The 14,025-nt window shown below is 38.9% G+C and overlaps 1 protein-coding gene across 24 annotated transcripts in view; it reads right to left on the bottom strand.

Annotated features, from left to right (window-relative positions):
• Positions 1 to 704: 704 nt before the first annotated feature.
• The window catches only part of ABLIM2 (actin binding LIM protein family member 2), a 139,833-nt gene continuing 126,512 nt past the window's right edge, over positions 705 to 14,025 (bottom strand). For all 24 annotated transcript variants that reach the window (XM_065062597.1, XM_065062574.1, XM_065062576.1 and 21 more), the window contains one exon: positions 705 to 2,457. In XM_065062597.1, the coding sequence (XP_064918669.1) occupies positions 2,344 to 2,457 (114 nt within the window). In that variant the 3' untranslated portion in view covers positions 705 to 2,343. The remainder of the gene's footprint in view (positions 2,458 to 14,025) is intronic.

Raw genomic sequence — 14,025 nt, 5'->3', positions numbered from 1 at the left:
AGGACCTTTGGGAGATGCTTTTGAAGCTGTTGACATCACAACAGACTAACTGGCTCAAAACAGCATAAAAGGGTCAAACAGAGCTCATGTGCTCTCACTGTCCTCACATCAGCTACACATCTGCATAATACAGTACAGCAGCACGAAGCTGTTATTCACATGTATTGCTTTGTAATGCAGATTTTCCTTGCAGCATAGGTTGGATCCTTCACCGGTACAACAGCTGTTGTGGTTAATTAATTTTCAAATCAAATCAAACTTACTCGTCATCATTCTCCAACAAAGAACTGAACTTAGATTTTCATAGTACCAATGGACCTTGCTGATCACATTTTAGATTGGCCCATTTAAGTGCACTGCCAGTTTTCACATGTAGGCAAAACATCACAAGTTATTCTGAGGTTGAAGAGCATTATGGATGCGGTCTACAGGCCATCAGGAGCTCTCAGTTAGGACTGGCTAATGGTTCTGTACACTGAACACCACCAGTGAAGCAGCTTTTGCTTGGTGAGATGTTCCAGTTGCTAGATGGATTGTTTAAATCATGACCTACCTTACAGTTACTTGACATTCAGAGGTACACAATGCTCTCCTCACTGAACAAATCTAATGCAAGCTACATAATAATTAATAATTAATACCATGGGAGACCCTATCCAGAGCAGCAGTGCAATCTAGAAATTATACACACATTAGCAAAGTAATTCAGTTATGTCTGTCTTTTAATGATTTTTTTAAACATTTGTATCATCAGACAAAACATTTAGGTCATGAGAAAATATTTATTTCCAACAGCATGGACTTTGAAAGTTAGTTGGAAGAAGGCATGTTCAATGCTATGATTTTTCCAACGCTGAGTCAGTTGAAACAGTGTGTTGTAGTGCATATATAACCAGTTACTTTAAGGAAATGCAAAAAGAAATGGTGAAGTAGGAAGTGAGTACAAACATTCAAGGCAGTAAAAATGCAGAATACTGACACGTGGCTGAAAAATGTACTTTTTGAAATGCTCTTTTAGTATCACACAAAACTAGCAACTCACTTTAAAACATTCTTTGTCAGCAACCACACTTCTGACCATATGAAATTATTAAATTTAATACAGTCTTTCAGCTGGAAGAGATAGTACGGTCTAACGCTCATATCAAATGCTTAGATTTTTTAGCTTTGTTTGTTAATTAAGATAGTTTCAAGGTACTGCACCAGTATCACATAGGGTTGTTTATTTTTTTTAATTAATTTGTATAGAAACATGCAAATAGTAATGCATGAGGGTTTATATACTTGATTATAATTGGATGTATTATTGATAGAGCACACCAAGCTTTTTTTGTTACATTTTATGCTGAACTGTTCCATTTCCACACCTACCAATTGCTATCACAGTTCTCATAGCTTACTGTGTAAAGCCAGAAAGTGGAGAAAGTAAGAATGTCTTTACTTAGGACATGTGTTAATTAAAATAATTCTTTTATAGGTGTATCTATCTACATATAATTAAGATTACATGGTATTTTTATCAGCATGAAATGTAAAAAAAAAAAAGTTCTGCAAATACCCCAGACTAGTAGGAAAACAGAGTTAACTGGCACAATACACTCTAAAACCGGTTTTTTATAAGGCTTCAGTTTTCCTGATGGATGTGACTAAATTTTGAAGTAGGTCTGTGTATATTTTAGTCGTTAAAACTGCTTTATGTCACAATATATTCTTAATAAAATAAAAGCTCTTGTGTTGTAATTAAGGATAGTTAACTTCTAGACATACATGACCTTTTAGAAAGTAGGCTGTGTCTAAAGTATAAGAAGTAGAATTAAGGTGCTTCCATATTTTTGCTTTCATTTTTAAAAAGTACCACACATAAATGATTGCAACAATTGCTTGTGGACATGCTTTTCTTTGGCTTTTACCGTATTTTTGATAGCATCTGATCCATCATTTCAGAATTTGATATTCATTACTTACTTGATCTTGTAAAAATTGTGTTGTGAAACTTAATGGGACAAAATGTTGGATGCATTTCCTTTGTCACAGCTACACTTTTTCTCTTCCTTTCGTAATTTCCATTTGCATCAAGCAATAACTGCAAGCAACAATAAAGTTAAAGCTAGATTTTTTGCACGTTGTAAACTGGGTAGGACCAGGAGTTACTGACAAAACCAGCTGGTCATGCAAGATTAGCAAATTCTCTATATTCCAACGCATTGCCATCTAATCTGTCCTGTTTCCCCCGACACATACTAAACACAATGAAGCTGGACAATGGTTCAACAGCAAGTGCATGTGATAGTTCTGGCAAGACTATTTTTGTTTTGATTAAGCACATATTTTTTCCAGGAGGGGCTAGAAAAGCAGGGCCTTTTTCTTCAGGTCATTCCGCTTCCAAAGTGCCAGACGATCGAATTCCTCAATGCTCATTTTGAAGACTTCCTGGAACTCTTCAGGGGACAAATGCCTCTTGAAAACGAAAATACAAAAGGTATCATTAAGCTCTTCTGTACACAGGAAGATTTCTGCCCTTCCTAACTTTTAAAGCACACTGCAAAATAAAGTATTAGGATTTGCATCTAAATGCCCAAATTGCTTCTGGAAAAGGCTGCATCAAAACCAAATGAGCTTAGAGTAACTGGGAAATGAAATTTTTGATGGCAAGAGACTTTTGAAAAAAAAAAAACAACCCACTTTCATTACAGTTCCAACTGAGCGGAAGCTACGGCCTTTGGGAAAAATATGTGTTTATACATGGTGCATAATGACAGAGCACATGAGACAAATTTAAGCTATTCCAGGACTTTAAAGAAATTGATAACAATGTAATTTCAGAGCCGGATTTGTTTTGCCTTGATCTTTAATGAGACCAGTAGATACCACACAGCTACAGTAATAGCAATCTTGTAACAAAGGAGAGAGCACACTGCTAAATTATTAAATCCTAAATGTGCTTAACCACGGGGATAGACTCATATCATAAGTCCAAACTGGATAAAGTTGGGCTTTTTAAATGCCAAGAACTATGCTTCTGTTTCACGTTTTCATGATTCAACCTTAAAAAAAAAATAAGAGTGGGCCAGAGAAAAAGGGAGGAATATCAACACAAAGCATTGGAAGGAGGTAGGATAGCAATTGCCTAACAATTATTAGTATACACACAGAACAGGCAGAAAATATAAATGTGTAAATTAGAAATTAATGTAATATGAAATCCCCTTGATAACTGTGGACTAACTCCTGTTCAAGCATTTCAGCGGTATCAGTGGTGGTTCTCTGTTTTCCAGGTGTTAAGCACACACCACCTGAAACACGCAGATCCAGTGCAATGAGAATTACAAACTGCAATTTTAAAATCTGGACTCTCCTCTTCCACAAAGCTTTCCTTGAAACCTGGGACCAAACCTGCAATCTAACACTCTCCTCCCCAAATGAGTTTTTGACTTGGAGTTCCCCAGGTGCAGCTGTCTGTCCACCTCAGAACCCCAGGGCTTGAGAAAAGAGGTATCCCAAAGCTAAGCACAAAAAACGCTTGGACATGCCTCACACAGCAGAAGCAGGCTCATCACACATTAGACAAGTGCGTTATTTCAAGGGAAGGATATCAGCTCTTCCATCTCACTGCATCCTGGTTGCAGGACTTCCTAGCAGATGAGAAACCTGGGCTTAAAGTCCTCATCACTTGGAGGAGGCTCAAAACTGTCATCTAACTCTCAAGACTTGCAAGCCAGCCAGGAGGGTAATTTTAAAGGAGTTACACTCCTCACGAATGTGAATAATGCTGCCTGCAAATGCTGAGTGCGAGAAGCTGAAGGTAGAGGGGAGCACAGCACTCCCCAGAGGCAGGGGAGCCACTGGGTCCTTCAGACCATAATTTTATTGAAATAAGCTGAGGTTGTCTGCTGCTTGAATCAGTCCCCAGCATCATCTGGAAAAGCACTTGCTGCTATTAGCCAAAATTGTGGCAGGGAGCATGCTAACATGCCCTGGTAAACCCACAATGGCTTACCTGACCAGGAGGGACACAGCCCTATTGAGCCTACCTTACAAAGCTGTTTTTTTGACATATCGGAAAGCAAAATTTTACTTTCTACTTATTAATAACCTGTTTACCTTTGTAAATTACTTGAGGAAAGTTAATGATATTGTTTATAAGAAATCACTACATTTAATTACCTTGAATGGTCATTATGGGCCCTTGTGGTTTCTTAAAAATGGACAGCCTTAATTTTTTTTCTCCCTTGAGGTTCCACATACTTAGAACAACAGTGACTAAGAGTTTGGAGCTGAGCCTCCATTTTTCATTTGACCAATGACAGCAACCCACCATAAGCATTTTGCACAGCACAGAACAAACACGCCACGGATATTTGTCAAAGGAGATCCTGTTTCACATGGAAATGAGCAACACCTGACAATGTATTTTACAAACAATCTCTCACTGACAGAATTTAATTCTACTGAGTTTGGAAAGAAAAAAGTAACTTCTGTCTGCATTGATTTTTTTTTCCCCCATATTTTCCTGGTAACCCAGTGAACAAATGTGAGCAAACTTAACTGCAGCAATTTCTTACAGCAAGGAACTGTCAGTAAGTTGTGGGATTGAAAAAGGAGTCCGGATGAGCAAAGTGTATTATATTTTATCTTGCTAGGTTGTGGATAAGACCTGAGATGTCTCCTCACTCAGGAGAACACAGTGACAAACTAGTTCATACTCAAAAAGAAAATCAGAAAGCCTATACTCTGCAGGTATACCCACTTTGACAATCACCCAAATCCGTAGGAAATATAAGACTTTCAAAAGAATGTTTTCACCATTATTTTTTTCTGGATGTAAGTTACACCATTTCTTCCTAGAAATTGCTGTGGTCTCATCAGATCTGTTTCAATGTTGAAGCTCAATGCAAGGAGGGTCAGTAAGCCCCACATCAGCCCTCAGGCCTTTTCTGCACTGTGTGCAACACTCACTACACTTCACCCCTTGATGAAACTTGCCACCAATCTCAGTAAAAGCTCTGTATTTTCCCCTTTCCTCTCCAAGGCCATGCTTTGCCATCTATCATTTTGCTTTGCTCTCAGGCTTAGCAAGCTTTCAGTCTGCACGCATCTATCCAAGCCAGTATGAATCAGACCTGTGCTCTGGTCCTCTGTTTGTACGCAGATGACATCACCTTAATTCCTTGCATACTCTAATTTCCTAATTACACTGAAGTTTTGTTTTACACCAGCACCATTTTTTGGTCCTCACAGAAGTTCTGAGTTGGTGCCGCCTGGTCCAAAACTAGTTGCAAATTTCCAGCCCAGTGATTCAATAGCAGAGATTGAGATGGGGAAAGCACAAGCTCACTTACTTCCACCTCCCATTCCTTTGCTTTTCAGTCTACTCCACATACTGTCCCTCATCTCAAGGACTAACAACCAGACTGCAATATTAACAAATAAATATCTTACTCCATCAATGCATTATCCACATGTCCTCTCTGAGGACACCAGTCTGTGCCCAGTGTGGCATTATTCCCACTGTTTTCCACGCATCTCAGAAACTTTCACCATCCTGTTCTTAAGTATCATGGGCTCTAGCTTTGGGACTGACCCTAGAAGCAGCAATGATTACACTTCTGTCTGCAAATTTTGGAATAAACCTTGATCCCAGAAAGATGTCATCAAACTGGCAAAGCTTCAGATAAAAGTAACAAAAAGTAATCATGGGTTGCAGAGTTTGATTTATGAGGAAAGACTAAAAGGCCTAAGTATGTATAAGCTTAGCCAAATGATGACTAAGGGAAAATATGGTAAATGTCTACAAGTATTTGAAGGGTCTAAACACCATGGGAATAGGCCAGTGTGGGAAGCTTATGTTCATACTTTTCTTTGCACGTGTGATGTTGAATTTCGTCTGCACTATTGTTGGACTTTCCTAAGTCTTATAGCTTTAAGATCTACAACTCTTCACAAAGACAGAGAAAATGCACAACTAAGGAATTGTAGATTGATTTATTTTTTTTTTTCCCAGCTACTTGAATATTAATTTGTCTTAACTGAATCCTTACCTGTCTAATTAGTCAAACAAAAGAAGGGAAACTAAAAATTATGCATAGGGAATAGGGAGGATATTCAACTTGAAGTATGAGAGAAGTGTGTAAAGCTATGCTTTACAGGGCCAACAACAGGATTGTTTTTTTCTTTTTTCTCACTCTCTTTTTTATTTTATTTTATTTTTTTTTTTACAATTGGATCAGCTTAAAATATCCAGCTATGTTAATAGTGCATCACTGGGCCATTAAAGGAATGGCCAAACATATTGGTAAAAGTAACATTCATTCCTTTTTTTTTTACTAGTGTTGGTCTTGTTTACATAGGAAATCTGGGTGTTTTACAGTGTGCTAGTACTGATTCTTAATTCCCTTTGTAACAGTTTGACCATATTCAGAGAGTTTAACTCAATCTACTTCTCTGCTTTGCGACAACAGCAAAACCTGGCACATTGCAGACACTGAGGAGAGTACAGGGGACCAGATTAAGGTTCCATTCTGCCCACACTCTGAACTCACTGCATTTAAGTGAGCTCAGTTTGGAAGCTGTATAGTGATGTTAACATGACACTACCTGAAAACCTTGGTAAAGGATAAGGTGAGCAGTCTAAATATGGTTCTTCACTAAAAAGACGGCTATACTGGAGCTCGCAGAATCAAAACATCAGCATTCTGTATATATTTAAGTGTGAAATTGCCACACTAGAAAGGACTACTGCATCATATTGTTTTGATAAAATTGTATTTATCTGAGGCTTGTAAAGTCAGTAGTGTTCAGTTTTTTGTTCTGGATAGCATTTTGTGTCAGCTTGCATGGGAAATCAGAAAGAGCCAGTGAAACTCAAGCTGAGGATCCACCAGATGTGTCCATGGGTCACAACAGTCGCTTTGTATGGTAGGGTAATGTCCCCAGAAACTCTGTCTCTTACCTACACTGATGGCATTTGGGATAAGAGATATGGGATCATGGCCTTGGGATCCCACTTTGGGAAGCCCAAAAGTGGCCTGCAGCTTGGGAACCAAATACTGCTGCTGTAATTCCTCCCATGGATGTCACCTATTTGGTAAAGCATTGCATAAAAAACGTCAACACATCTTGCTGTAATTATGTACCTAGCTCTCCTAAAACATACAAATGTAAAATGAAAGAACTGAAATGCAAATAGTTCTTATTAAGATATACAGAAACAAGCAAGGGCTGAGCTAAACCTCTCTACTGCAGTGCAACCACTATAATGGAAAATCCTCATGCTCTGTGAAACATGTTCATTAAAATGAGTGGTACAAACACATGCTCATTTTTGAGTGTCTCAGAAGAAAAGTAATTAATTGCACATTCAGATACTTGCATCACAGTGTTATCTCAGAAAGTGAGGCTTTTCACTGTAAATTAATGAGACTTGTCTCTATTTTTCTGTGGCCTGCTAAAAATCCACTAATCATTCTAAATTGAGTTACAATATTTATTTAATTCAATGAAATTTCTTTTCCTCAAGAATAATTATACTTCTAATGAAATGCGGAGATCTTCGAAACTAATACTTAGAAACATGGCATTGGAGTGAATAAGTCACAGGAAGGGAAAACTGCAATTAACTTTCAGCCACACTGCAGTGAGCTGTGACCAGGTCATGCTCTGCGAGCGTGTTTATTCTGTGTCAGCAATTGGATGGAAGTCCTCATGTGAAAACCTGCTGATGCAGGAAATTCAGAGGATATCATACTTCTTCATGAGTCAATATTGAACCCATGAACCAACACACATGAAGGCAGGAGGAGATGAGCTGAAGACTAGAAAAATCAAAGTCTGAATTCTTAGAGGCTATTTAAATCCTCAGGTTTGTTTATTTCATTATGTTATGGTCATGGAAAATGACAGATGAGCATAACATTGTCCTCTCTTGAATCCATTGTGAATCTTTCAGCTAGTGTCTCTCTGAAGCATTACTGTATACTCCATTTTATAGAGCATAATTTTAAATAGCTCAATTCATTGTTGTTCAGAGCCCTTGTAACACTTCCAACCTCTGATCCACAAAATCCAGAAGTAAAAGTTACAAGATCTTTTCCAGAGTCTTCCAAATGCAAAAGAGTCAAACTAAACTGAGATTTACTGGGAAAGGTTCATCTGCAGGATAGCAAGCATTCATGTAAATAACCAGATCTTTGCTCTTTAGGGTAGATAGCGCAGAGTCTTTGCTGGTGGGACATAGTCTTTTCCTGTATTCTGATTTAGGATGTTAAAAGTATTCCAACTGAATACATTTGGAAGAGTAATAGACACCTCCCTTCTCCAGATTTTCTCCTCTCTCCCCCACCATTTCCTTCTCCCATGCCCTTCAAATTTAGCCCAACTATTATTTTTGGATGCCCAATCATAATTTTCTGGAAAAATCTTCTCTTTGATCTACTGAATTTCAAATCCTCATTTTGCTTTCACAAGGCTTTCAGTTTCCCTCCTTCTTTCTGTTGCACTGCTGTGGCTCAGCAGGCTTTTCAGAGGTTTCTTCTAAGACTACACCATGGCTAATTGCAAAATTGTAATTAGCCATGTGCCATGTTCTCAAGGGAGTATTGAATGTTATGCTCATCTCTGAAGTAATTAAGCTTCACACTCAATAAATATTTCAAACTATTAAGTAATTATGTGATAGGGGAGGCAATGTTAAGAAATGGTGTGATTTGCCACCTAATGAACTTCAAAAGTCATCAAAAGATAATTAGAGCAGCATTGATCAGGGTATGAGGTAGTAGGTGCCACAATTGCAGCTATGCAGGATCAGGGCACTTAATGACAACACTGAACAGTTGGAGCATTTGTGCAACCGAGCTAGCAGGAGGTGTAGGTTCCCGTCTCTCTGCTTCCATGTAGCAATGAGTTCCCAAAAAGGGTCCCAATAAAGCAATGTAACAGAAGCAATGAGGAAGAGATTCTGAAACCCTTCCCTCAGCCAGTGTAACCCCAAGCATCTATACAAGGCTCCTGGACCTGTGAGTGTATCTCGTTTAATATCTCAGGGTAGTGTGAAACTCCACAGGGAAGCGGCATTCCACTCAGCAGTACTACTGCAGGGTACTTACAATCCAACCTCTTGTGAAATATTACAAGACACATGCAAAAATATTCTGTAGTAGCATTGTACATTCAATACTTTCCCCAGCTCCGTAATTGTGCAAGAGGCTGAAAAAGTATTTCACTCGGGGCTATCAGCAGATCACTTATACAGTGATACGCAGCAGACTGTCTCTGAGGATAACCCGTACCATCATTCAGTCATTCAACCTAATGAGCCTTTTCATACCAACACTTACATTTGTCTTCAACAGACTGCTGAATAAGAAAATAATTAATACATAAAACTGAAATTATGAATCCATAATGAATTATGAAAAGACAGAGAGTTTCAAAATTTCATTTGATTTAGGTACAAAATACTTTATTCTTAAAGTAGATCTTTCAGTTTCCCTTGGTTTGGGCTTTAGTGCATCTGTAATATGAATGCTCCGCATATAATCTCTGTTCACAACCACCAGAGTGTTTCCACTCTGATCGGAGTTAGCTTGCATATATCACATAATTTCTAATGCATATTTTTATTTCATGAGAGCTTTTAAAACTGATATAGACATCCAGCACTGATCACAACATAAGCATATGCCTAGAATAAGAAACACCATGCAAATGTTTTCCAGTTAAACAGTATGAAATTCCACTGAAGTGAGTAAACTGCACTTTTCCACTCCAGGTTATGAGCCCTATTGTGAAGGGAGCCCATAACCTCAAATCCAGCCCAAAACTACAAACTGCACTTCTCTGTGTTAAAATGCACAGCACTGCAAGTTTGCACTGATTTTCCCCATCTGAGCTCCAGGGAAGAGGGGACACGCAACACTGCTTGAATGAATGACACCTAGGAGCTGGGGTTGTTATAAATTCAGCCTCAGTTACTAAAAACCAGTTCTAAAATGGTTGCAGCTCAAATGGTTAGAACTCAAGATGATTGTTGAATAAAAAACAGTGGAAAAAATGTCATCCCTAAAACAAATCCAGACAAGCAGTTTCAGGAAGAAAAGCATATTTGAATTAATGTGAGTGCTCTGTTCAAACAAGACCACACCCATGTTTAAATCTCTCATTATTTCTGTTTACAAGAGAACAAGGTGCCAGATGAAGGTTTGCTACTTGACATTCCAGAATATTTTTTTCCCTTAGAAATTGTTTCAATGTATCCTTGTTAAACAAAGAATGAACAGGCTCAAACAGAAGTGGAATAACTTGCTTTCTACTGTATTTGCTAGGCATGAATGAATAATGCTTTTAACTTTCTGACATTCAAAAGAAAAAGCTAACAAACCAAGATACATTAAGATAAGAAAATCAAATGAAAACACTAAAAGATGGTTTCTAAATGAAAAACTCTAACTGTCGGCTTTCAAAACTACCAGCCTGTGACCACAAAGAAATCTTATACTCTGTGATAAAAGCAACTTCAGGGAAAAAAACCCAAACAAAACAACAAAAAACCCAAACCTATGCAGCTGGGCATGAACCATCAATTTGGATGTGCAAGCACTGAATCACATTACAGTGACTCGACAAGCAAACAATATCCAATCTAAGATAAAAATATCAAGTGCACACTTTTAGGAGCCCAAGGCCTAAATCATAAAAGGTACTTAGAAGAGTACTTAAAAGGTACTGAAGTACTTAGAAGAGGCATCAAGATTTTCAGAAGTGTCCATAAGACAAACTTCTTTGGAAAAAACAAACCCCACAAACAAACAAAAAACCCACCACCACAAAACCAAACCAAAACACCACAAAAAACAGACCAAGTGGAACACCACTGGGAAACTAGCAAGTAAGGAATGTACCAATATGTACCATCCAAAGGCGATGTCTTAGTCCCTGGCAACTCAGGACTTAGGTTGTCTAACACAGGGAAGTTTGCTCCAGAACACTAATATTTAAGGCAATGCATAATAAAATAATGCTTTAAATAAAATGTCCCAAGATAGACCAAATTATGTATTTTTTTCAAATGCTACTCCAGCAAGAGCACCAAATAATCCATTTTGCAATATTATGTTAAGGCTTTGTCTTCACAGAATATACCAACCTAAGCACATTTGGGACTTAAGGAGGACTTCAAAGCAGGGCCAACTTTAAAATAAGACTATGTCTCTGAAGGCCTTGTCCAGCTGAGTTTTGCATGCTTCTAGGGATGGAGGCTCCACAGCCTCTTGGGCAACCTGTTCCAGTGCACTATTCTCCCAGTTAGAATTGTAATTTCCCTTCCTGCAGCTTGTGACTGTTGCCTCTTCACCCTCCAGTGCCTGCTTCTGAGAAGGGTATGTTTTCCTGTATAACCCCTTTACTGCAAAGGTGCACTGCTGACTCATGTTCAGCTTGTTTTCCATCAGGACTATTAGGTACTTCTCTGCAGAGCTGTTCCCCCCATTTTGTGCTGTTGAATGGCGTTATTCTGGCGCAAGTGCAGGAATCTGGATTTACTTTCAATTAACTTCATGAAGTTCTCATAGTGTGGCCAGGTCCTTCTGAACAGAGACTCTGCTTACCAGAGTATCAGCTGCTGCCCTCCCCAGTTTGTGTCAGCTGCAGACATGATGAGGCTGAAATTCCTCTTCTTGACCCAGACTATATAACCCAATTCTGTGCTACTGCTTTGTTCTGTTCATGATCTGAATTAACTCATTCTTCACCACCATTTCCCGTTAGAATAGCTCACAGGAATGCTGCTCCGTTCATCTAACACTAGAATAAACAGCACTGTGGTAGAGAGAAATTCCTAAAAAAAAGGTTCTGGGCCAAACCCTTATCTAGTGTAAATTCCTCACAGTTCTAATCAGCTTATATTAACTGAAGATCCAGGCTATTCATTCAAAAGTCAGAATGCCAGCAACATATTTAAAAATCAGCAGGTCATTTATTATAACTAGTGCTCAATGCCACATGTATTACTTCACTGTTGGCATAAACATCTCCTGGAGGAGCACAAGGAATTGGGATACTTCTGTCTCACTGCTGAGTTAGAACAAGCAAACAAAAACATACTGAGTGTTTCTACACTTAGATATATGTGCTTTTGAAAAAGAATTCGTATTATTTGAATGCATTTCTTACCAGTTGAGCCTTCCTAATCTCTAGATACCTCTTGGGCTTAGAAAAATATGCATTTTTACAAGAAAATATTTTTTATAACCCTTAAAATATATTTCTTGCACAACAGCATAATCTAAAAAATACTCACAATGGTAGCAAAGCCAGGAAAACACTACCACCCATTAAAACTCCACCCTCCTGTGGTCTTTGACCATTAGCTGAGGCCTTCATTACAGCCTCCCTTAATTTGACCCAAGCAGCTAATACCATTTACTTGAGTTCACTTTTCGTGATGGGACCATTCAACATAGGAGACTTCCCTTGTATTATAACAGGGAATCAGATAAAAACAACAGTGTCTTTTCCATGACATCTATGCCAGATCACTCAAAGCTGACAAAAAACTGTTTCACAAACGAGATCCTGTTTCAAGTCAACTTGCAAGAGGGCTGTTAAATAAAGCTAGCTCGTGCACATTTATCCAGCTTATTGCTCCGAAGTAGATTAGGAAATCAGAAACATCATGTGAAAGATATTCTAATCATACTGGATACAGTAAGACTGCTTTCAGGTTTGACAGCTGATATAAAACACAGTGGTTCTAGGTCTCTTCACTGACACCACCTGTACCCTGTCCACAGCCATCACAGCCGAGAGCTTATTCTGATTTGCAGCAGCGAGAGCAAAGCGAGGCTTCAGCCCACAAAACTGATCGTAACAAAACTGGAATATTAGAGTGTGTGTGGATTTTTTCTTAAAAGATTTTCCAAGACACATCACTCTACCATTTAGATAATGCATGGACTTAGTAGTGCTATCACCTTCACCATTGCTGTAGGCACAATCCATTCCTTTCAAGAGTAACAATTGTGGTGCAGGATGAAAACAGAAGATCAGCTGGCAACCCATTCTGCTTGGAGAAAGAACTTGGCTCCTAGAGATCTGTGAGCACTGAACCATATCCTCTAGCAATTGTGAAATGAAGTTCAACAAAAGCTGAAATCTAACCTTAATACCTGCTTCCAGTATTCCCAGTATTGCTTCCAAAAGCCTGAAGCTATCAGTGGGTCCTCTGCTAAAGATGGTGTGTGTGTATATGTGTGTGTGTGTGTGTGTCTAATTCTGGTCTGTCACTGTACAAACCTATAAACTCATGTAGTCTTGGTCTCCCTGAGCCCTGGGTCTTTCCCAAGCCTGAAATCTGCTGAATGCACAAGTCAGCAACTAAGTTACAATCATCTTCTCCTGCCATAACAGCAAATAATAATAAACTGTTTTTCTATGCAAAACTACTTATTTCCAGCAACTTTGTAATGCAGAAGGAAGGGACAGGCAGGAGGGGAAGAGGCTGGCAGGGAAGGCAACCGTTTGTGCCTGTCACTCAACTCTGCATAGGGTTTGAATGTGCAGATGAGCTGCTGTCTCTGTTTCTCCAGTAGTTATAATCCTATTAAAACACTGCTAATTTAATTGTTTAAAAACCTATCAATCCCTAATAAACATAAGATGGTCTCCAAAGGAATTTGTCCTGCAGGCACACACGTTTAACATAGTGCAACATTCTGCAGGATACGCCTGGTCTCCTTATCGCTTTCCTGATGCAGGTTTGAAGCAGATCTTGTTTATTGTTCTTTCTGCAAACCTCTGTGAGATCTTTGAAGTGGTTGGGCTCCTTGAGCCACCAGGCACTGGGCTGCCCCTGGTGTGAGGCAGAGTGAGCAGCTCCAGTGTTGAACAAACAGCGATCCCAGCTGAGGACAGTGTGTGAGTTACGGATAATGGCAGCCAGGACAGCCATGATCCATCCAAAGCAAACTATATGTCGTCTTAAAAAAGCAATTTAGAGCTGTATTTGCTATTCAGACCAGCCTGATGTGTTTA

The sequence above is a fragment of the Columba livia genome, chromosome 4, assembly GCF_036013475.1.
Source record: "Columba livia isolate bColLiv1 breed racing homer chromosome 4, bColLiv1.pat.W.v2, whole genome shotgun sequence".
Taxonomy (NCBI): domain Eukaryota; kingdom Metazoa; phylum Chordata; class Aves; order Columbiformes; family Columbidae; genus Columba; species Columba livia.
The sequence above is the reverse complement of the archived record's forward strand: the minus strand, read 5'-3'. Positions and strand labels throughout refer to the sequence as shown.